The sequence below is a fragment of the Anneissia japonica genome, unplaced genomic scaffold (assembly GCF_011630105.1).
Source record: "Anneissia japonica isolate Jap-2015-1 unplaced genomic scaffold, ASM1163010v1 scaffold287818_len932483_cov186, whole genome shotgun sequence".
Taxonomy (NCBI): Eukaryota; Metazoa; Echinodermata; class Crinoidea; order Comatulida; family Comatulidae; genus Anneissia; species Anneissia japonica.
The window spans coordinates 689,242-714,750 of record NW_022703366.1 but is presented as its reverse complement, the minus strand read 5'-3'; the positions used below and the strand labels follow the sequence as shown (position 1 = coordinate 714,750).

At 33.4% G+C, this 25,509-nt stretch overlaps 1 protein-coding gene across 1 annotated transcript in view; it reads right to left on the bottom strand.

The window, feature by feature from the left end:
- Nucleotides 1-25,509, bottom strand: part of LOC117104391 (D-aminoacyl-tRNA deacylase 1-like) — a 48,947-nt gene that overhangs the window by 14,551 nt on the left and 8,887 nt on the right. Inside the window, exon 7 of the mRNA XM_033245214.1 lies at nucleotides 4,674-4,875. Coding sequence (XP_033101105.1) covers nucleotides 4,674-4,875 — 202 coding nt within the window. The remainder of the gene's footprint in view (nucleotides 1-4,673; nucleotides 4,876-25,509) is intronic.

Genomic DNA, 25,509 nt, shown 5'->3' with positions numbered 1-25,509 from the left:
ACCCTTTAATCAACATCAACATGTCATCAAGGGATAAATCTGCTTAAAGTGACTTTTACATTGCTCACAAATATAAAAGAAATAATAGTTTGTCTTCTGATACTATATCTGAATTAATGACGAAATATATGTTGCATAATACTTTAAATCACATTGCATTGGGATAAATCATATCAGGTTGGTTGCCTTTTCTTTTTATTACCTACACCATACTGAAAAACACCATACAACACTAGAAAATGTAAATCAACAAAATATATTTATTGCCTAAATTAAGCTTTTTAAAGAGTTTAGTATTACAGACAAGGGTATTAAAAAAAATCATCTTCCACTAATAATTATGTAATGTAAATTACTTCCCCGTTGGTAAAATGAAAAATATAATCAACATAGAAACATTCTTGCTATGATTGACACATTTTCCATTGTTTACAACTTCTGCAGATTATAATAAAGTGTAACGTGTCTGCATGGTGAAAGTTTACAACCAATGCCACACTTAAAATAGTGTGCGCCACTGGGAATATCGTGCAATAGCTGTATAATTGTAATCGATGAGAATCAAAACATTCAATTATTCAGTTAACTTGCCTCTATACTACACTACAGGTAATTACGAGCACAGTACAACATTGAGTCACAGATGTAGATATAGAAGACCTAGGCCTATGTCCTGTGGTACATTATTAGACAGTAGATCGAAGAGGCACAGAACTTTCTTACAGTACTTGATTCAATTCAATTCAATTTAAAATATTGCTTCAGTATGCCATCAAGGGCCATTATTCACTGCAAACCTAACATTACAATCCAATACCAAGTACAAAAAAATTATAGTACAATTCTTCAAGATAGGAATGAATATTGTAAAAATGAGACTTTGGTCTGCATGTTGAGAACTTGCTTTTTAAAGTGAAGAGGAGATTGTGGAAGGGTCAATAGACAGGGAGTATGCAAGGTTAAGGGAATAGAGTACCACAGCCGTGTCGTCACAACACCAGGTAGCGCCCTCTGTTGCCAACCAGATGTTGGTTACCGTTCATTATGCCTGAATGACTTCATAGGCTTTCTGGAATAGGCATTTTAAAATCTAATATTTTACCATAAAAATGTACTAAAAACACAAAAGCTCGCATTATAAGTTATCGAACACACATTTAATCATCAATTAAAATTTACAAAGAAAAACTAAGATATAACATCTTAATAATTACGTTAGAAAGGGGTTAGAAATTGAGATAAATGGTTTGTCAGTGGAGAAAATGGCATCCGGTTGAACTCATTTTGCAACGATAGCAACAGAGTAATATCACATGGTATCGTGACGTAATACTGTAATAATACTTTATATGGAAGGAACAATGTTTCATAGCAGGATTTGCGACAAGGGATAGGCAGGAAGGCATTATTGTGGGAGTTGAGAAGAGATATATTGCACAGGCGACAGGAAGGGAGGTGGGAGTGTAAGGAATTCTTTTCATTCTGGGCTATCTTGTAGATGTTGAACGTTTGTTAAGTTTTAAAAGTGGGAATTTTGTTTTAATTTTTATTTCAAAAATGTTTACAGAAGGTAACCCTTCGAATTTCCCCAAACGGAGGCTGATGTTCAGGAGCCCTTGTTAATAAATAAACATCATACAATAATCGCCACTTAAATACAGAAAAAAAATAGACACAAATCTACAAATTGATATGAATGAATAAAATAAGTAAATAAATAACATAATTAAATAAATAAAGGAATATTAAACTGATTAAACATGGAATAGTTGTCTTACTTTATTAATTTTGTAAGCTGTTGGCAAATTATAAACAACACAAGCAACATTGAAGTAATTCTCAGGGCGATAATACGGAAAATTTTTTCATAGTAAATATAAGGAAACATTGAATTTAAATAGGTTAAAATTAATTATAGCCTAAGGATCATGTTTGGTCAAGTCACTGTTTCACAACTAACAAACACTATAAATTAAAAACAACTTCTGTTAAAAAAAAATAAAGATGTTATTAAGATTAGTATTCACAGTTTATGGATGCTATTTCTGCTACAGTAAATCGTAAATATCACATTCAATTCAATTCACGTTTTATTGTCCAAAAAAGAAATTCAGAGCGGATTGCATTTAATTTTACACAAATGATTATAAAAATATATAAAATTGTGTTAAAATAAAACATTAAAGTACAAAAAGATTTAGATTTACAGTATGTTACAATTGCATGAAGGGTTTTATGGAGTATTAATCAGAACTTTTATTTATTGTATTTACACAAACAATGAACGAAGGCTAATTGCAGGTCGTAATTTTACTAAGCTAAAAAATTGTCAAAAGAAAGTAAAATGGATGGATATGCAAGCAGTGCTTTTATTAGTTGCAATTTTCACTAGAAACGCGTTCAGAAGGAATTTAACCGTTTATAAAAAACATGTGTTTTTGGCGTTATTCAGCAGAAACACACCCCAAGACTGGTGGACCACTCGTTGCACACCCACTGATTTGAAAATTAGTGAAAAAGGGGTTGCTGTTTGTGTCAACTGCCTGTTGTACCAAGGGGTCCTAGCAGTAGTATTATTAAACATGTAAAATGGGGTCTGTTAAGATTATTAAAAAGGTTTGCAACCATTGACCTAGAATGCACTTCATATTTTCTTTTTCTATCTTTTGTGCAATATCTCCATTTATTTTAATTCTATGTAGTTTATTTATAAGCTTTATCTGTCAGCATCTGCTAACTTTCTCTTTAATATTTATCTGTGCATCTACTTCTCTCTTTTTTAGCTCACCATCACTGTCAGATGGATGTAGCCTTCAGGTCTTGCTGGAAGCTAAAGAACGGTTCAACATGAGGCTATGACACAGATTCTATGTTATACAAACTGTGCCGATTAGCAAGCTAAGTAACTCCTACAAGCATTTTCTGTAATAATTTATCAAATACTTGACTCTAATTTGGAAGCACAACAAAACCATATTATTCCTTCAAGCGACCATTGCAAAGGAAAAAATCTAGCTTTGAATATGCTAATTTTGTTAAAAAAATCTTGACCTTTAATAAAATGAAAAGTCTTCATAATAATAATTTACATTTATATAGAGCATATTGACAGTGAATAAATGCACTTTACATCAATCAAATTATAAACCAAAAAGCATGATGACTTAACAACAATATAATTAGGTGTGGTTGCAAACAGGGCTAGTTCTCAAAGGGCCAACCATCCACCTCTGTGCGAACAAAGGAGCAAGTTTCAAATTTGCCCTGCCAAAGGCGACCGGGTGCTCAGAGTCTGCTACCAAGATATAATGGCCCCAAAAGACAAAGCAGCCATTCCGATATACAGAAAATCAAGACAAATTATTGTACAATTATTTGTTAGAATAAATGGGTTTTAAATAGCAACTTAAATGTGTCCAAGGATTGTGTTTCTCTTTTAATTAGTGGAATATTGTTCCAATTGTGGAGATAAGATGAGGAAAAGGCACTGCTACAAGAGTGATTGAAAATGTTTTAGAAACATGCCAGATTTTTAGAAACAGATTTTAGTGAGCGGTATGTGCGATTTATTAAACTAAAGTGGAGCTAGTCAAAATTAAATTTGTTTAAAAACAATATATTTGTATCAAACTGAAGTAGTTTGTATTGTCTTGACATTCTTAATTACCAGATAGCTCTGAGATTTCCAAAATAAAAAATTAAAAACCATATTAGGAAATTGTCTCTTAAAAGTATTTCAATTTTTGTAAATCAATTTCCTTTTATTCTATTTGTATTTTCAAATGATGCACCACTCGTTGAGTTATAAATATATACATATAAATGGTGAATGTTAATAAAGTAAAGTCAGTAAAAAATTGATCTAAATATTAAGAAATATTTTTTAAAATTCTAAAAATTCATTCAATAATTAAACGAAAAATCTAAAATAGTTTCTGGGCTAAGTTCATATAGGTAAATATTAGAGAACTACAGCAGGTGTGCATTACAATAATGCTTTTAGAAAATTAATTGGGCTTCTAAGACAGTTTAGTGCCAGCCAGATGTTTGTGACAAAAATGTTCCATCTTTTTAATGAATATTATAGAAAAACTTGCTATGGTTTTATGAACAGAATGATTAATAGTTATGGAATCAGCTTGTTGTGAAGTCATGCATAGAAGTCTTGCTACCTGGATGAGTTCTATGAGCATTTAAGTATGGTATGATATGTTTATTATGTAACAATTTTCTATATTTTGTACATTTTTATAGAGAAATCTGAAAATGAAAGATTGTTTACTTCTAGAGTGGCTATAAAAATGGGTCATGAGAGGTGAAGTGAATATTGGATTCAACACTTGATGCATGCAGATTTAGATGTTTTAATGTGAAAATATATTGTTTCCAGTGTGTAAAATACATTCATGCACTGTATTATATTGCTTTATGCAAATTTAATCATAACAAGGGGCTTTCTATGGGTTTTCTAACTGCAGATAGTAAGCCGGTCACACACAGAGGGGTTTTCATTTATTTTTGTGGACCGCAACAATATTGCAGTTTGGCCACATGTGGTCCATAGGCTGCATATTTCCCCACCTGTGCTTCGCTTATTACAACACACGACAACAAAATTAACAAACGGTATTTTGTCTTTTAAAATAGGAACAAGAATAAGCTGGTGATCTTACCTGAGTGGCGTTTACATGTTCTTTCAACCGGTCTAGTGTCATTCCGTTAGACTGAGGTAGACGTACTCGTACAAGCTGTGGATCATTGTTTTGAATCGTGATGGAATGTCCAGATGGCAAGAAGGTGGAAAACCCACAAAGCAAATCCTTATGACCAGAGAAAAGCTGGCAAACATTTAACATCAATTCAGCAATCAGCATGCTATGAAAACAAAAATCAAAGAAAAAGGTTACATTTATATTTATTTATTTATTTATTTATTCTTTCTTTATACTGAATAAACACTTTCAATACATAGTACTGATTTCCAAAGTGGTTCAGTTCTTATCTACAAAAACATTTTAAAAGCAGAAAATAACAAAGAGAGCAAAAACTTAACTACAAATTTTAAAAAAAATATATATATATTAAAATACATATATATTTATACATTTGCTGGTACTGTATCTTTATTTTGAACATTATTATTGTGTGCAAAAAAAAAGGAAGAAAAAGCCAACGATAATTTATTAAATATTATGGGTTAGTCAGGGTTGGGCAACTGTTGGCCATAATATAGTAGTTGCAAATGTACTATAAAAGGTAGAATAATAGAATCAAGTGGTAATGTGATATAGTAGGGGCGGAGACAAATAGTACTGTATGTAGTGGACTTTGGTGTGATAGCGCCCGTATTCGAGGCCTGCCGATGCCATTCTTGCTTGTGTCCTTGGGTAAGACGCATTAAAATTTTCTCAGATTACACCACCACAATTTTTTATATGGATTACATAATATGCATTAATAAATTACATATTTAATTATTGCAGTAATATAAGTTGAAATTTCATTGATATTCATTTTATTTTATAAGCAATTAGTAATCAAACTGTAATTACAGTATGTATTAATTTGGCCTTGCTACATAGGTTTCTCAATTTAGGAAGTTTCCATTGGCAATTTTAAATTTATATCGGTTAATGCACCATGACACTGAAAATTAATTTATAGTACTTAGGTCCATGTGAATACTGTCTGATATTAGAAGCCAGCAGGGAAGTTAGCACGTCAGGATAGAATAGAAGTCGATATATCAGTGTATAGTGAGTCCCTCACTGCAGCAAAAATGATATTGGTTGTTCTTAAGGGGCTGATCATTAAGACCAGAGTTTAAACACAGTTGACAATATATTATGGTACACATACAATGCATTCTAACACTCCTGATTGGAGAAACTACTGGCCCAAAGAGCAGGACTGGGTCATTCAATTTTTTAATGGGATTGCAGACATTTAGCTAAATGTAGTAGGCGTATTTAAATACAATTCTCAACATGTAGTAAAGTGCTGGGATATTATAGTGAGACACAGACTAATGAGTATCCAGAAACAAATTGTTCGCCACAGGATAGCACTATCCAAGTGCACAAGGCAACAATAACTCCACTGATAAAACCCATTTGTCTTCCTATTTTATGATCTTTTCTGATTATGGGATTACTATAAATTTCAAAACATCAATACTCAAGCTATAAACATATGTAAAGATTTCAAGTAATCTTGAAGAACTCATTGTATTATTGAATATTGACAGAAATAGGTGGCAATTCCTGCCTTGTCTAGGCTAAAGGGTTACATTTCAGGATGACGCTTGCTGTGAGGTAATAGTTTTCTCAATGAGAGCTTGAGTTTGGGTCAAGAAATCCATCCACTACTGTTCTTTCATCACACCTTTCAAATGTTCCATGTCTTCTCCACTAATGATCATTTTTGTAAAACCATAATCCACAAATTTGTCAAGGTGAAAAGCCAAAATACCAAAATAACAACAATGCTGTGAGTAACCATCTTTCTCTTGAATAAACATGCCTGTCTTAAATTTAAAGCGTTTGTATTGTTTTGTTTCACCATAACCCTGATGGTAGTTTAAAACATATTTTAAAAAAAATATTTGTATGTTTAAAAGATTGCTACTACAGATTCAAAACATCATTAAAGTCTATCTATACAATGTAAAAATAGCAAATTTTTCCACCAGGCCACTGGCTTTAGACTCATTGCTCGCTTCGCTTGCAACCTAATCACTCCAATACTTGTGGCTACGGCCCTGCACTTTTTAGGAGTGTATAAGTTAGCAACTGTATTTCATCACTGCTGTCTTATAATAAAACATACCTACGCATGCACTAGTAAATTAGCTTTTGGAAATAGATATATACCTTATACAAAATCTGATATAACATCTGAGACATCATATAACCCAGGATGGATTTAATTATGCATATTATGGCAACCTTATATCCTTTGAGAAATAGCAAGAAAGTTCAGATTGTAAAATTATGCTGGTATAAAGGAATATTAGAAATTCAAAACAAGCGATCTCTGAAACATCATCAGTGATGAAATGAACTTGAATATCTACTTTAAAATTCAGCAAGGACAACAAGAAGAGTTATCGTTCTAGAATCTGTCACTTTAAATTGTATCTTTTAAATTTGTCTAGCTTACAGATTCATACCTCACAAATCTCACCACAGACACTTTCTTTTTATTGTGTGAATTTCTAACCCCAAGCTTACACATGTGACAGCATAATTCCAATGAAAGATACATTAGAAATAAGGTATTAAAATCCGTTGAACCACTTAATCAATTAAAACTGAAGTAGACTTATTGTAGTCCAGTTTCAAATACAGTTCAGTATAATATGCACTACAAAACAAAATTGGCGAACAAGCAAAATTTTGATATTGCAGGTGAAAAAACATTTTTTAACACATGCCATAAACAGAGGGCTTGTTTGAAGTACAGCCTTGTGGGATTGTAATTGATGCTATAACTGTATATCATACCGCACCTAAAAACGTGAAAATATTCTCAAATTTTTACACTAGAGCTTCAACTGTAGAAATGTACACCTATTGAATGTCCCAGTTTTCCCAGAAGCTTCTTTTGAAGTTTCAGCAATCTAAATATAAATTTGCCAGAGTAACTACAAAAAAGAAACAAATCTAAGTTACAATAGTAAGTCTTGTTTAGCTAACAAATTGTGGTAAATATAATTTTGATTCTCAAATAATTTTATGTGGTTTCATATAATATTTAATTGAAAAATGATTTCTTAATAATCCAATAAAAATTAGTAGACTCACAGCTAATATGTTTCAGCTTTGGTTTCAGTAGCCTTGTTTATAGGTAAGGTAATTCACTTTTCAATTATATATTTTTGATGTTGAATTCGATTTTATATAGAAAATTACTGAAAATACAACTGCACCAGTCTGAAATGAATTCCTAATTCTGATTGGATGATATTTTATGTATGGATTGGATTAGGACAATATCATCCAATGAGAATTAAGAATTTGTTTAAGTCTAGTGTAACAATAGCCACTGTCCTTAATAAAACACTAGGTTTTCATTGCTGGAAATCTAGGCCAATCTGAACTTGTCAATAATTGCTGTGTTGTTTACACAGCAGATGCTACTGTAGGTTAGTATGATCATAGTACAAAATCTTTTTTGAGTCAGTTATTTTTTTGCCTGTTGATGTTAAACCAGTTGTCATCTGGAAATGAAGTGAACAAAGCTAGGTTTCAATTATCGATAAAATAAGATAAACATTAATGTTATACTATGTTATGTTCCTTGATGTGTACGTTGACATTTTAAAAATTAAGAATTTTGTTATTAAGAAATTGCTCTGATTAACTAAAGAAATTGTACATGTTGAGACAACATTTCAAATGTTTACCAATTATGCTGGTTGGAAGCGGCTCTCAAAGTTTATGTTTTGGTGACCTTCTCTCAGGCCAGGATGCTGTTTAATTGATCACTGCCACAAAAAAAAAATTTAATGAATACAGCTGTAGTTTATTTTCACATAAGCTAATTAAATAAATACAGTAACTTATTTTCACATAAGCCATCAAAGATACTGTAGGCTCCTCAGTCCTGCTTTGTGCAGAGGCTGTTTCCTATCCCTGTCCACCCCCCCACCTCTCTCGTAGGTGACCTGAGCCTTCCCGACTACCTATGCTACTGAAAACAGATCATAAGAAAATATTCTTTTTGCTGCATGTAATTTAAAGGCCTTGAACTATAAAAATATGATTACCATGTAAGTAAAACCCTTCTAACATTTACAACACTCCAACATAAATCCACCTGCTTACATGATCTCCTTCCTATCTCTATTTACTATTGTAGTTGTTAAAAAAAAAAACCCATCAAATCCTATGGATGTAGCCATAGGATTATCTATATTTTATTGTAAACAAAAAAACACACGCTTTAAACTTTTGCCTGCATCTCTTTAAGAGGCTGTTTCCTATCCCTGTCCACCCCCCCACCTCTCTCGTAGGTGACCTGAGCCTTCCCGACTACCTATGCTACTGAAAACAGATCATAAGAAAATATTCTTTTTGCTGCATGTAATTTAAAGGCCTTGAACTATAAAAATATGATTACCATGTAAGTAAAACCCTTCTAACATTTACAACACTCCAACATAAATCCACCTGCTTACATGATCTCCTTCCTATCTCAATTGCTATATTCATTTATCAAAAGTTAATTTACTATTGTAGTTGTTAAAAAAAAAAAAAAAAAAATCATCAAATCCTATGGATGTAGCCATAGGATTATCTATATTTTATTGTAAACAAATAAACACACGCTTTAAACTTTTGCACGCATCTCTTTAAATAAAATTTTAGTTATTGGATCATAATCAATGGCAAACTTTAGACTAAAATATGCACCAATTTATTCAACATTTATTTTCCCCTGGTTCAATGTACAAAATATAAAAAAATTATTTTGAACACTCAAGACCCAAGTATTCTACATAGGAAATTATCTTCAGGTATGTTTTTTTTTTAAATAACAATAAATATGGGGGAACACATGATTTTTTAGACCATTGTTTGGCCACATAGGAATTCAAACCAGTGGAGGTAATTAGGAGCTGACAACAGCGCTGTTCTGATACCAAATAACTATTAGATTTTATATTTTGTATTATTGTTATAATTTTCTCTTTTATTGTGGTTCTATTCTTGGTTGGAAGGTTCACATTTCACCAAGAGAAAATACTTGAATCTAAGCCCCCATAAATCTGATCTTTGGCAACTAGCCAGCAACTGTGAACAACTGATGAGCAACTATATGTCAAGCAAATTAAAGTGAGATGAGCACTCCTTGCAATCAAAAGCGACCAAAAATCATCAGTTGACCATGGTTGATTTTCTTGTAACCCAGTTAACTCCAGTCAGTTAGCTGTGTGCACGCCATGTTTTAAAGTTGTATCCAGGTATAGTAGTGCTGCATGGCAACTAATTAAAAACAATCTACAGTTGGAAGCGACAAAAGTGCTCTGGGCAACTTGTTCTACCTAGTTGCTTGTAGTTGCACGATCACGAGTGAAGGTTGACATGAGCACTACTGGCAAATTGAGTCTAGTCGCATGGGCGTCATAAACTTAGCTTTGAATAAGATAGATGATGTGATTGATTGAAACACAAATTAAAGCAGACTACAATAAAAAGGGCCAAATTTGCAGATAGCTGTCTCTTGGTTCAACATGTTTGATTTCACCGAAGGCCACAAGCAGTGTGTTTTACTTTTATTAAATCTGTGATCTGTTTAAAGAAATACAATTCTTGAAGTAATATATTTAAACCCAGCTGCTAATAAATGAAATTGGCAAACAGTATATTTTCATCCATTCTTGTGGTAACAATGTATGAACATAGTTGAAGAGATATTAGAGATATATAAACAAACAATAATTATATACTTATAACTAAAGTATTTCAATATAGGTTCAGATACTATAAATGTGTTTTAACAAGTATGATTCGACCCATAATTATGTCCTGAAGTGTTCAAATCTAATTTTGAATTAAGTATCAAACATATATTAAAGTTTTGCAAAGGTTAGCCATGAAATGAACATAATACTAATTAATTATCTAGTACATTAGTCTCACCAAGAAAAATGAAGATGCTTTTGCCAATGTCAGGTTTGTCAATGTAATGGACCTCAATCATGTTTGAAGAGGCTATGTTAAATAACCTAAGTAACCTTATTATATAAAAATCGCATATTATCATACAGATATCCTGCAGCAAAACTAAAAGATCCCGTAGCAAAACTTTTAAATAATTAGGATGTTTATTTTTACAAAAAAAAAATGTAGTTTTTAGAATGTTCATTTGTACAAAAATAAAACATCTTAAAATTTAAAAAAAAATTTTTAAATTGGAAGCTTTTAGCCTGGTTCTCATAAGAGCCCTAGTATCCGGATCGGGAGCTAACCGTTAGCGCTAACCGTTAGCACCTGCGTGAGAACGCCCAATCGGTTAGCGCTAACTGTTAGCGGTATCTGGATATGCTAATGGTTAGCAAGCGCTATCGGTTAGCAAGTTGAGGGCGTTTCTCTCATCAACCAATCACACATACGCGTTTACAATTTCCAGTTTCTTATTGGCCAGTGATTCGATCATCATATTGTTGGTATCTGGATCGGGATTTTCTCGCATGGATGCACGGCAGCTAACGGTTAGCAGGATCCGGATCCTGCTAACCGTTAGCTGCCGTGTGAGAAGATAGCCTTAGCACTAAGGCCAAGGATATGCCAAAAAGTGAAGTTACAGTAATCACTCTTCAAAGTGGCATTCCAGTCACATGATATAGACACAAGATGCTGTACTTAAGATTACAGAATATTTTCAGACTTCATTTTTTGACCAAAACCAGAAGGTTGATGCTGGTGCGTCAGGAGAGAAATTGCTTCCTGATCCCTGCTGGAGCTGCCATTACTACCAATTGAAATACAGTAAATCAGCCATTTGCACCAAGCCCATGACATTTGCAATAACTTCTTTATTGCTAACAGCCTTTCTTCACAACTTGAAATTAGTGTAAAACTGGGTTCCATCAGCATTCTAGGTCATTTAATTAATTCTATGCAAAAATTTAATATATTTTCGAAAAGGGGGAACACAATGATGATTATCAGTCCAATGGCTACCCTTCAGGCACACCTGATAGATTCTTGAAAGAGCTTGGAATATGGAAGCTAATTATTGTCAATGACTACTGTGGTTAAGACTACTACAGTTTATGGTTTGGTGAGATTAGAGCAAAGAAATAGATGAAAATAAAAATAGAAAACTAAAAGCTGCAGTATTTTAATGTAATAGATTACATACTACTAAGTCTTTGGTCTAGTTTCTACTACTAGGAATACCATGGTTTAATAGGGTTGTAATGTAACAACTTATTTTGTTAGTAGTAAAAATGGGCACCCAAAAGATGATGAATGGCATATTAGAATAAAAGTTAAAAACACATAATAGATTTGATTAGTAAATTATTTAGATAAATTATATGTACTTGTTAATTTTCCATCAACTAGCAAAGACCGGAGGGTGACAAGACAGGATTCGAAAAATATAAATAGTAATGTTTATAATGACTTTTAATCACCCAGCAATAGGGAGGAAAAACTTTCTCCCAATTTCTCCTCTATGTTTGTTATCCACACATTTTCCAACAACATTATAAATTTCATAATCAATTTCTTTCCTTCTCATTCTTAACTGTCTGCACAGCTAATACAAACAATTTCTCGGATGAAGAATGTATGGGAAATAGTAGAAATACAATCTTTAAATCGCACCGATTGATTGATGAAATTTATTCAGTGCAATTAATAACAGTTGGATAATCCACCAAAGTCGATAACCAGGTCCTCTTAATTTAGATACGTACCTAAAATATATACTCTCGATAAGGCGCCGCAGTGCTTATTCAAGAGCAAGGCTTAGCAAAAAAAAAAATCAGGTTTGATGTGGCGCTTATTCAAGAGCGGCGCTTATTCAAGTATTTATGGTATTTTTTAATAACGGTCTGTTCAAACAGCCACCAACAATCAGCACGGGGCAAAGCATCGTCAAGCACTCAAAGGGAGCCGAGTTGAACTCTTTGGCCGACAGTCATACGACCGTTGTATGATGCAGTGAATGCCCGGCTTAAGGTTTTGTTAATGTTACCGCACATGATACAGAACCATTCATCAAACAACACAGAGTGTACCACTGGAGCAACACTACAAAACGTATCTACGGGCTATGCTATATTCAAGACAATGTCATAGAATCTATATCTACCATTCAAATCAACTAGGATGTTATCAGACCTACATACTGTACAGTATTTCATCCTCTTACATCCTTTCATCCAACAGACAGCCAAAAGTCAATATGACTTAAGAAGCTGCTACTGTTGCATGCAAACCAACCATTTATCCTCATCTATCTTACAAACACTATTCATCTAAATTAGCCTGAATTAGTCTTGACAGACTAGTGATAAACGCACAAACGATGCAACAAAGAAAGCCAAAATGTATTCTCTATAGTACGTTTTCAAAAGAAAATGAAAAATATGGGTCACCCAAGCACCATGAATATGCCTTTATGTCATTCGTGGTATAGTGCATGATTACATGCATTATGTGCCTGTTTTAGCAATTGTGGGCACCAAACCCTCAACGTGAAAAGTGGGACACGTCAATCTAAGAAGTGAAACATTATAGTACATTCAAAAGCAGGTGTGGGTGGAGACAACCTGAGAAATTTGTGAATAATGTGAAAATGTCTTGACTACCACATATCATCTAACTAAGCTTATCAGTATACATGTTCACCTTATTAGTGTGATCACTGAAAAATGAGCAGTGTTACCGGAGGTCTCACCATTCTAATTTTAATATTTCTCTCTCAGAACATTAGCAAAACTCATCAGCAGTTTGTGCAATAAAATAAAAATGTGCAAATAGATATTTCACGTTTGCTACAATTTTCCCATCAACCTAAACTTAAGAGCAAAACCACTCAACAAATGTGTATTTATTCCATTTTCTTTCAGTTAAGATAAACCAAGATCAGGGTGGTTGTCATCTATTGGAATCAATTTTTTAGGGCAAACACAGATATAGGGTGTATACTACTCAAATCTTAAAAGTTAACTCTGGTATATACTGAATTTGGATATCGTTATCACAAAGTGTCAGTGTGAAGTGAATTTTAAATTGTTTTTAAAAACTTATATGGTCATTTTGGTATATTTTTTGCCATTCAAACAGTGGAACAATATACTGTCTTGGCAAGGCCAGATAGTTAGAACCTATGGCAACAACTAAGCAAAGCCTGTGAATTTCTTCTGTATCCATAAAATGAAATCGAATAAATTGATCTGTTGGTTTAAGTTTACTGTCTTTTTATATAAATATAATAACTGTAAACTCCCTTTTATGATCCTTTCATTTTAAGAAATTCTATATCGTAATCATTAAAATGGCCATAGAGGTTTTGTGTAGTTGACTTTACAACAGTTTCTAAAACCATATGTATTTCTATGCATTTTGTTATATAAGTGGCAAATTACAAAAAAAAAATCTATTTTTTTCTGATTATTTTCCAAATAAATTGAATCAAATTTATTGTTATATACAGTAGTATATTCTTAAATGTTCTGCATAAAACTAAAGTATTACTTATCATCAAAACAACAATCTAAGACCATTTTTGAATTCATGAGAAACTATATTGTATACTGTACATATATTATTTTCTTTTCTGAGCTGTTCAAAAAATTTAGCACAGTACGTGAATTGTATACAGTATTATCAAACACAGAACAATATATCATCTACATGATTAAAAATAATTCTCCATGGCTTTAAAGCACGTACACACGAGTTGAATAAAATAATTTGAGTTAACAACTCATGTCAGTTTTGATGACAGAATGAATCATGTGATGCCCTTGACAGATCTATAGAATAATAAACAGAGCAAGAAAAATATTTCAATTGATTCAAAACCGAAGCCAAAATTCTGATGTTGATCAAATACTAATAATAATAATAATAAAGGGATTTATACGCCATCTTTTGCCTAGGGGTGCACAGTGTTGGCGATCTTTTTATCAGCGATTGTTATGCAGCGAAGGGAATAATTATCTTTGCAAAAGATTAAATCAGGCTACAAATTAGAACACCACTTATTATCTAGCATTGAATAGCATATAGGAAAAATGTTTGAGTCATTCTTGAAAACTGTTATCTATTTTCATTGCAATGGATTGGATGTTTTTCACTGAAAGCTGATGTACCTATAACCTACAGAGAATGTTACCAAACAATAGAAATAAGAAAAAATGTTATTGTAATGGAAAAATAATAAATAAAACAAGCTAATGGGCGAGTCTTGTATAACTGTCTCTTATACACATCTAGATGTGAATAAGAGACAGGACCATGAATGGAAGGGCCTGCAACCACGACCATGAATGGAAGGGCCAGCAACCATGACCATGAATGGACAATGCTTGCAAAATTTCAAAAATCCTGCATGAAGTGAATATAATATTACCAAAAATCTAAGTGGAAAGTTAGACTTTTGTACAAAAAAAAGCATTAAAAACGTGTATAAACCAAGTTCTAACAGTAACCCAGCTTAAAATTAAATCTTTAATAATGACCCACTAGTCTAATAGTGACGCACTGAGGCTACTATTGTGATGTAAAAATACAGAATTATCAGCCTACAAATGACAGCAAAAGCAACAGTTTGCTTTACATGGGTTATTAAAATTTTTCTTTAACAACATCTACAGTATAGAATGCCTAACATAAGTTTCATAGTTATTAATATAAGGTATTTTTAATATTTTATTTTACCAAAAAATATTTTCATTGCTATTATTATATAATTCAAATTGCTATTAATAATGAAAGTTTTTGCAAATAAAGGTTAAATGTTATGCATTTATACCATGCAAATTAGGAGGGTCTATTATGCGCAAAAACAAGTGATGTAATTGGGAAAAAATAGCAAAAGAACAACTTTAAGCCAACACCTGAACTGCAGTACGCAATACGCCCTCATCACTGACCAGGGATCTGTCAGAATGTACCCTGCCCTGAACCAGTTGAGTCTCGGCCATTCCAGTACTCAGGGGCCTCCTATCCTGGTAGAAATCTAGCTGGCAAGGAATGGGAAATGGGAACCAAAGCGAACAAAACAAGTGAGTTTTTTAATGAGAAAAAAGAGACGGATGGTGACTTAAAAAATAAATAACAGAGAATTATTTAGGTGCAGCAACTATGAACGAATGCTCCCCACATGACTTACCTCCAGGGTGGACAATCAAGAGTAGATGTTAGATGTTGATCTAAGGGTAGGCAAGATTTTATAGGTTGAGAAATATATATGGGAGATGAGTGATGAAACCAATGCCGTAGCCAGCTATTGGGACAGTTGGGACAGTCTCACAATTTTTCTAATGAGTCCACAAAGAATGGGTCCACATTTTAAAAAATGGGTCCAAATTATGTAATTTCATGCATGAAATGGGTCCACTTTTTGAAAAATGGGTCCAGATTTCTCATATTTAATTTTTTAAAATAGGTCCAAATTTTTTATATTTTTGCATAAAATGGGTCCACATTAGTTGACTTTACGCATAAAGTGGGTCAACGCTGATATTGTCCCGCACTGTTTGAAAATCCTGGCTACGGCATTGCAAACAACAAAATATCAGAAGACATCTACCAAAATATTAAGTCTACAGGGTAGTTAAGTTAATTTGAAACAGGGCATTATATCACGAAAAAACACAACACTATTTTTTTTGCATTAGAAACATTCAATGTTGTAAACACAAAATCTGAGTAGGAAGAATAAAATTGTCAATACTTACCCTAACCTGCTTTTATTAAAGAAGCTATAAATAGCTTTAGCATAATTGGAAAGCAGTTTCCATAAAAATTCTAAAAGCAAAGTTTTATTGGTACTGAAATTTTGTAAATAAAGATTATTGTACAGCATAAAGTGATTTATAGTTTCACTTAACATCAAAAGAAATAACAAGAAACATTGCACATTACATGTTTACTCAAATGTTGTTCCTAAATATAGTATCAATTTATAGATTATATAACAGACACACTTTTGATAAAAAATATTTAGGTTTCAAAATAACAAAAAAGTCAAATCTTGAATGTCATTTTCAGTTCAGTTGAGTTTGAGAATAACGGCCAAAGGCACAGGGCATCAAATGTTTTTGAATACTTTTAAATATGATATTGTTTTAAATTTTTTTCACACCATAATTTATTGTGATTTGGCTACTGGCTCACCCATTCATTGGCAACAAAATCATATTAAATTTGGAAATATAAGTAAAGATAAAAAACATAACAATGATAATAATAAAAGGTTTTGCATTTACAGTGCCTACTGTATTTACCAGTTCAAAATATTAGCATGAGTGTTAAATCCGGGTTAATGTACACTTAACCACATTTAATATAAATGTTCACAAGTAGAATCTAGAAACATCATGTACAAGTAATTGGCCCTCATTCTTAAAAATGTATATTTTTGTCAATAAATAAATATATAAATTCAACAAATTTTCTAGGTTTTGGGTTGAGTAGCTTTGGCAACCGTTTTTGTTTTCTTGGCCCAAAAAGTTTGTTGCACTCCATGTAGATTGTTAATGATTTTGAAATGATGCACCCAAGATTATTTAAGGAAAGAGTCAACAATGTGAGATGGAGAGCACTAAACATGTGTGGGTTTGGAAAGGATTTTCCCTCCCAATGGCTGGGGCCAGGGTAATGGTTAACCCAACAAACTCATGATCATCATAGTTTTATCATGACAAAAAAGTTGGTCCAAAAAGTTTGTCGCACTCCATGTAGAGTGTTAATAATTTGGAACAGATGTGATACACCAAAGATTTTTGAAGGGGAGAGACAACAATGTGAGGTGTAGAGCACCAAACATGGGTGGGTTTGTAAGGAGATGTTCCCTCCCAATGGTCCCTCCCAATGGCTGGGGCCAGGGTAAAGGTCAACCCAATAAAACTTATGATTACATAACTTTATCACGACGATCACCATTATTATCAAAATGTTGAAATACTGTACCTAAAGGTGCAATATTTTCACATTACATACCAATATAAAATATGTACAGGTACACCTAAATTTATTGGAGTAATATATTGAAGTTAATAATATAGTAATCAGTTATTTTAAAAATAATACCGATGTATCAATCATTTTAGTACAAGCAGATGGAAAATGTTTGAAAATGGCTACCAATTAGGCATGCATTTCAGTATCTACTATGGAAGATTTATGAAGCAATAGACATGGGCAAGCATTGTTTATGCGGTAATATCAACCTGGATCTGGGATTCCTAAATCAAGCCTAAGGCTGCGAGTGCATCTTTTGTGTATGCATGTTTGCTGCGAGTGACACTACCTCAGGCCTACTGAGGGCAGTTAATCTGGGCGAGTCTTGTATAATCACAAATGTACAAGATCACAATGGTGCTCCTGGGAGAGGAGACCTTTTAAGTCATTGGTTATCACGGCCTTATTTGAAGTCACACAATGCACACTTGACACTCGCATCTCGTTAAAAATATAGTCATGCTATTAACAATTTGAGAGAGAGGTGGACAAATCATGCTAAGCACTGCAGTGTGATTTAATAATTGAATGAATTGACAAATTATATATCAGTAATAATTTACTATAATTTTATGAAACTAAACCTTTAAAGCCAGGATCAGGAGGAAAAGCACTTTTTTGATGTGCTCAGGGGCGGATCCAGAAATGTCCAAAAGGGGGGGGGGTTGGAAGGGTGAGCCGAAAGTTGGGCCGATTGAGACAACACTGTCGTAGGGGGTCCGGGGCATGCCCCTGCGAAATTTTTGTGTTCTAGATGCCCGAACATAACATTTGAGGCATTCTGGGCTATCATTTTTTTCTTTTTCTCTCTTTTTTTCTTTTTTTTTTCTTTTTTTTACCTCCCAAATCCGCCCCTGGTGCTGTACAACTGATTTTTCTAAGACACAAAAAGAGTATCAGACATCAGATTAGATTTTTCAATACTTAAAAACTGCGAAGCAGGGGAAATAGAGGAAAAAGGGTAGTTATGCCCTTTCAGTTGAAATCAGGCCAAGTTTGTTTGTTTGTTTTAAATTTTACTCGTCTCCCCTAGGAATTACTAAATTTTGGATTTCAGTTTGCAGCCTATGGGCGAAAATTATGTACCCATGATGATTAGATTTTGCCGAGCCACAAATTCACTCGTATTTGGCGGGCTTCACACATGGAAAAAAGAAAAGTCAAAACTGGATCTGAACATTAGTAGAGTAAATTGAATCCTATTTGTATGCATGAGAAGTAGATTGCTGTAGGGAACATAGGTTTTTTGTGATTTTATGTTTTCAAGCCCATTACAATTACATTTTTTATTCATGGTTAAAAATAAAACACGATTCAAATTTCAAATACTTTAAAAATAGCCTGGCATATATTAAACTGAACACTGACTTTAATTTGAAAACATGTCTGTTTTAGGATTCATTTCTCATCTTCAAAATCTCAAAGTTACTAATTTTATATATGTGAGTAGGTTTATATAAATGAGACCTTGCAATACCTTGCATAATAATATTTTTTTACACTTTGTTTTTGAAAACCAAAATTCCAATTCCATTTTCTACACGATTTATCCACAATGTATTTCATGGCAGACTGTTTTTAGCAAATCAGTATATGAGGTTTGTTGAAGATGAATGAAACAACAAGAAAGGAATTTATTGTTTTGATCCAATCGGACATCATTCCCCATGGTAGTAATGATTGAAACTAATGCTCAAGAAAAACGATGAAAACAAATTAAAGAAACCTCTTCAGTGCTATAATCAATTGATTCATTCATTCATTCATGATTACTAGGTAATAAAAAAAATAAGCATAAAAAAAATATCTGAGTAATGGTGATTATCCTAAGAATATTTAACCTATAAATAAAAAAAAAATTAAAGTAGAAAAAATAATGAATTGAAATGAGAGTCATTATTTCTTAGAAACATCATGCTGGGATGAATCGTAACAACTTCCTTGACGACTCAATGTTATGAAAGCCGGAAATCTACCAGGTGCTCTACAATGCTGAGTCGGACTGAGTATCTTAGATTTGATTGCTTTGCGAGTAGGTCTGTAGAAATAATCCGTTGAGTAATTAGATGGGGATGAATTGTGATTCAATCTTCTATAAAATGGCTAATTCTTAATGAGGCCGGCATCTACAATGCGCCAATTTGACTTGATTAGAAACAGCAAATGATGCGACAGAAAGCAGCACCGAAATCACTTATAATTCCTGGGGAGCACACCTCTTAATCTCTTGATAACTTGAAATACAGAAATTTTAAAATATATGTGTATACTCACAAAGCAATCAAATCTAAAAAATCGGACATACCCTACGGTCTTATACCAAATATAAGTACAGGTAGTACCCAGTCTTAGATAAGAACAATTAATTAAAGCATGGTGTATACAAAAGTCTGTGTACACAGTGTCAATATTCTTTGAAAGGATAAATAATTAATGCGGTTTATGATCTAATAATATAACAATAACAATAATTAATAACAAAAAAATTAAATATTGATAATAATATTACAAAATGATGTTTGCCCTAGGTGATGTGTTAATAACATTAATAACAAAACAAAAATAGAAACGAAAAAAAAAATATTAATAGAGATAATACATTTTAATAATGAAATCTATATAATATCACGGCATTTTACAAAGTTTATTAACTCATCAATGTATGCCTTTGACTACTTTATTCTTCTCAATCACCACTAGTTGATTTTTTCCAACTTGACAACTTTTACATTTTCCAGCTACACTCATTTTGCTATAGAATGGCCTTTGCTCACAGTGCTGCTCTGTTCCCACTTCATATGACATGGAAATTTATCTTATCGACTATAAATCATTTAAGAATATTAGAGAAGAAAAAAAACATTGCAAGTTCTACAATAGTTCTGATTTAAGTGTTGATCTAATGCCAAAATTGTAATGTATATTTGCAAAATTAAATTGCATAGAAAGTGTTCCAGGGGTTAATTATTAATACCCTTTCACTTCAAAGGATGCCCTGCAGGAACATAAATTCACAGGTTCAAAATAACACAGTGATAAAATCTTTTAAGAAGAAGGTTTTTAACCATAAGGTCATCCTTGTACACATCTAAATGGACAGAAAAAAACAGAAAAAAAAAACAAGATATGATAATGAGAGATGAGATATGCACCAAAATATGTCAAAGGCAACATTTTTACAAAATTTTGATTTTAATGTTTTTGAATAACTTGATACTTATATTTTATGATTGTGTACTTTTTAAGTGAATTTTCTAACTAAAACAGTGTTCTCTTCGCATATTCTGTAATTTTAGTCCTATTATTTGTACAGGTTAGTTTATCTTTGAGGCCGATTTTCTCAAAACCTGGTTCTCATACACCTAAATTTTAAATGCTAACATCTCTGGATCTATTTATCCAAGACCAAATTAAAGCTTATAATGTGATCTACCAAAATGTAATATTAACTCATTTTTTGATTTTCTACCAATGAGACTCATTTTGTAGTGAGACCTCATATAGCCCAACAGCTTATTGGTTTGAATCTTTTCCCCCAAAATGCCTCCTGGACATTCATGTTGCCATCTGGTCGCGCGGTCCAACACTTTTTACAGCCCTACACTATAGTACCACAAAATAATCTGAACTTCAATATTTGAAATCAGGACCATTATAGCTTGCCTAGATGAATCTAGACTAAGTGAAAAAAGAACATGATTATGAATGTAATTTGAATGTTTTCTTCAATTGTGACTTGAATGTGGATATAGATGAAGACATACAACACTGACTGGAAAAGTTGTTCCATAGGTGAGCTGTGTGTATTGAAAGGACCTCTTACGAGTGTCCGAGTTTTATCAAGAGACGTGAAGTACTTTTGAGCTACAGTTTCATTCAATGAGCTAGATTATTGAAATTGATTTCACTCTGAAAAATTTACTTTTGGTAGGATTAACATGGAGTTTGATAGTTCAATATATTTCCGCTGAATTTCTAAAATGAGAGTCACAGCACCTCATAGCTCTGGATACTAACAGTTGGGTTTGTAAGTTCTGTTCAATGTCGTCGTTCTTGTATTTTCTGGTAATGTATACTAGAGCCACAACTGCTGGCAACCTGTCAGCATATGAATGGATGGAGTCATTTGGTGTAAACACAAAGGATAACCCAGGAAAATCTAAAGACTCATTTCCAGTCGGGTCCTTCTGGTGGTGATTGAGCAGCACACCAGGAGACAATCCCCTACTCTTTTCCAAATAGTGATACTGCGTTCTTTAACGTGAACACGGGCCATAATGCACACAGGACCAACGGCTTAAATGTCTCATATGAAAGACGGTGCGCTATCGTACTTTGCATTTCAGCCCTCCAGCTGAAACACAAGAAGGGCAGCGTTGAGAACTGACCTAGAGATCTCCACAGTTCGGCGCACAGACAGTGGCTACCACCAGTTTAGCCAACTGAGCTAAGCTGCTCTCAAATGTCGCATAACAAGCTAATAGTTCAGCAACAACCTACAACTAATTACATCCCCCAACAATGTTTCATTATATTTCATCATATAATGTGCCTGCAGAAAATGTTCTATAATTTAACTCATACCTGGTTTGGCTGAGCAAAAAAAAAAAAAAAAAAAATACACAGGTACCATGACGGTCATTTCAGTGATTTCCCAAGCTGGTTTAGCTCTCAATTTTAGCAGTAAAAATTACCAGCAGCCAAAATGGTAAACTGACCTTCTTTCAATAAATGAACATCATTGAAGCATCATAGGCTTAGGCAATGACTGTTTTCTTTTTTAAACTCACTGAACCAGCTTCAGCTATTGACAAATTTACCAGTAATTATTTACAAATGGGAGAATAATGCAGGTTAAGGAAGTATTAATGTGAACTCCCTAATATTATTTGACTCTTCTATTTACCTCTATGTTAACGTTCCTCAGTTGTTACCGGTAATTGCATTCTTACTGCAAGCTACAATTAGAAATGAGTTGGGCTTAATTGTCATTAAGATCCACAGGACAGAATGAAAGCCATACCCTTCTCTCTTCAACACAAAATTATATAGCTACCAATCTGTACAACAGAAACAAATAAATTTCCTCTTACACAAAATATTTATGTGCTGTAGACAATGTACAGCATGTGCAAATCTTACAGAAAGAAATGCAAGACTGTATAAACAGACTCATATTATTATGACTTTTCAGTCTAATAAATCTGGCATTTTACTATTAAAGTCGGTGTCTCTGAAGACTGTTAATAACAACAAATACTTTTCATCATAAAATTAAAAGCAATCAAAACGGCAACTAGTGCTGCCATTCTGTTTTTACATGTGGTTTGCTTTGCGTGCTGGAGCCAAATTAATGATCACTTAACAACTTAATTAAATTAAGCCCAATTCAAGCCAGTATATTATTGTTATGTATCCATGGTAACCAAATAAGGAAGTACAGTAATTGTTCCGATGATTAATTGTGATGATTGTAATATGCGTCAGTGCGACTGTTGTCATGTTTCTCGTACACTAGGGATCGATGTTGGCTGTCATGTTTCCTATAGCAATTAGCCGCCTGTGTGTTGTCATGTTTCTCATTGAGATCCGCAACAACACTCCTCTTTTTACACCTATAAGTTTATGTATTTGCCGCTGTTTGTCTGTTTGTTAACAGAATTATGCAAAACAAGAATGGTCATCCTAAAATTTTGTGGAGGAGTACATATGGGTCTAAAAAGATTTAATTAGACTTTAAAACAAGTAAAGTAAATTTTTAATTTTTTTAAATTCTGTATTTGGGTACAGGGTAGAAATATGCACTGAGTGAAGTGCCCTCTCTAGGTAACTATGCAACTGTATTGTATACTACAGTATCAGAATCAAGATTATTCTAAATTGTGTTTTTGTATTTTAATGAAGAATTAATAGATGCAATAAACTACAGTCCAGCCATGAATCACTGCATTTGTACCATGCGTAACGTTTGTAGAATATGTGTCCACTACGCAAAACAAAAGTGTAGTTTGTAAGATGTAGTTTAGATGCAATAAACTACAGTCCAGCCATGAATCACTGCATTTGTACTATGCATAACGTTTGTAGAATATGTGTCCACTACGCAAAACAAAAGTGTAGTTTGTAAGATGTAGTTTAGAACGTACAACGTACCTTATCAGATTACAATGCATAGAAAAAGAGAGGTGCTATCTCATTGAACGTATATAAATTGTATTGAGCATTTTTAAATACCAAGGGTCAAACTAATGGAAATTAATATTAATAAATATAAAATCTCAGATTCAATGACATGAATTGATAGATAGATAATGGTTTATAAGTCTTTAAAGGTCAAAAGGTATTAATGTGGAGTCCCAGATTCACTTCAAGGGTTGGCTGGGATAAGGAGGAATATTTGCAGATAAGTTTCAGCCACTTATGATCCCCATGAATTTTGATTAGGCACAATTTATCTGTGGCGGATTCAGGGAGGGGAGGGGGAGGCGAGAAAAAAAGAAAAGTATATTCAAATTTAAGACTGAGAATTCAATTTCTGACCATCTAGAGAGGGCTGGAAAAAGTGTGCGACCACCCACCAGTGGTTGGAGGCATTGACCATTACCCTGGAGGAATTTTAAAAAAAAAAAAAAAAAAAAAAACATTTGTTACACATCATAATTTAATGCATAATTAAATATAATATTTTTGCTTGCTCCAAACTACTAAATGTACAGTACTGTGTGTACTAAATGTTTTGCTATACAGTAATAGTGTAAAGATAACATAATCAAACATGGTGGGGCTGAGCAGCTTAGCTCAGTCAGCTAATCTGGTGGTAGCCACTGTGTGTGCGCTGAACCGTGGAGATCTCTAGGTCCCCAGTTCAATTCCCATCACTGCTCTCCTTGTGTTCAGCTGGAGGACCGTCTTTCGGATGAGATGTTTAAGCCGTTGGTCCCGTGTGCAATATGGCCCATGTGCACGTTAAAGAATGCAGTACACTCTTCGGAAAAGAGTAGGGGATTGTCTCCCGGTGTACTGGCCAATTCACCACCACAAGGATCCTGTAACAAGTCTTCAGACTTCCTGTGTTATCCTTGGTGTGATTCACACCGAAATACTTAGTCAGTTGGTTGTTACCATGCGCCAGTGATGTTGGAGAATATAGTACAGCAATATGAAACTATTATGTAGGCCTAATGAATGAATAAAGTTCGGAGTTTGTCAGGTAGTGAAATGATCATTGCACATTTTAAGTGCTCCCTAAATTCATAAGTGTAAGCTAAATTACAGTGATTAATTTAATTAGCGAAGATATGGAGACAATTATTTCGAAATCCCTCTTTCCAAGAGGGGATGCAAATGCTTTGCGAAAATGAGTACGCCACGGTACTCATTTTCACAAAGAAATACACACAACTGGTTAGCTAACAATTATGTCAATGTTACATGAACACCTGGGAAGGAAGGTGCAATCACATTGTTACCTAGCAAACGTCTGTACTGTATGGGGGAGGGGCTGCTGATGCACTGTGTAGCAGGGGACAATGAGGCATAAGATTAGGCCTAGGCCTAACTAAGACAGTGGAATTATATGTGATAGAGAGTACACTTTCGGAAGAAATAAATTAAAATAAGAAAAAAAAAATAACTAAGAATAATTCAGTTGCAGAGGTACCTTGTTGAAGTATTATACAATTCTAACAATGCAGCTCTTGTAGCCCTGGCTTGGGCAAGGCATCCATGTGCAAAGCAGTGGTGTTTGTTTATCCATGAAAAAAGCACGCCGGGAAAGTTTGCCTTACCAGGAAAA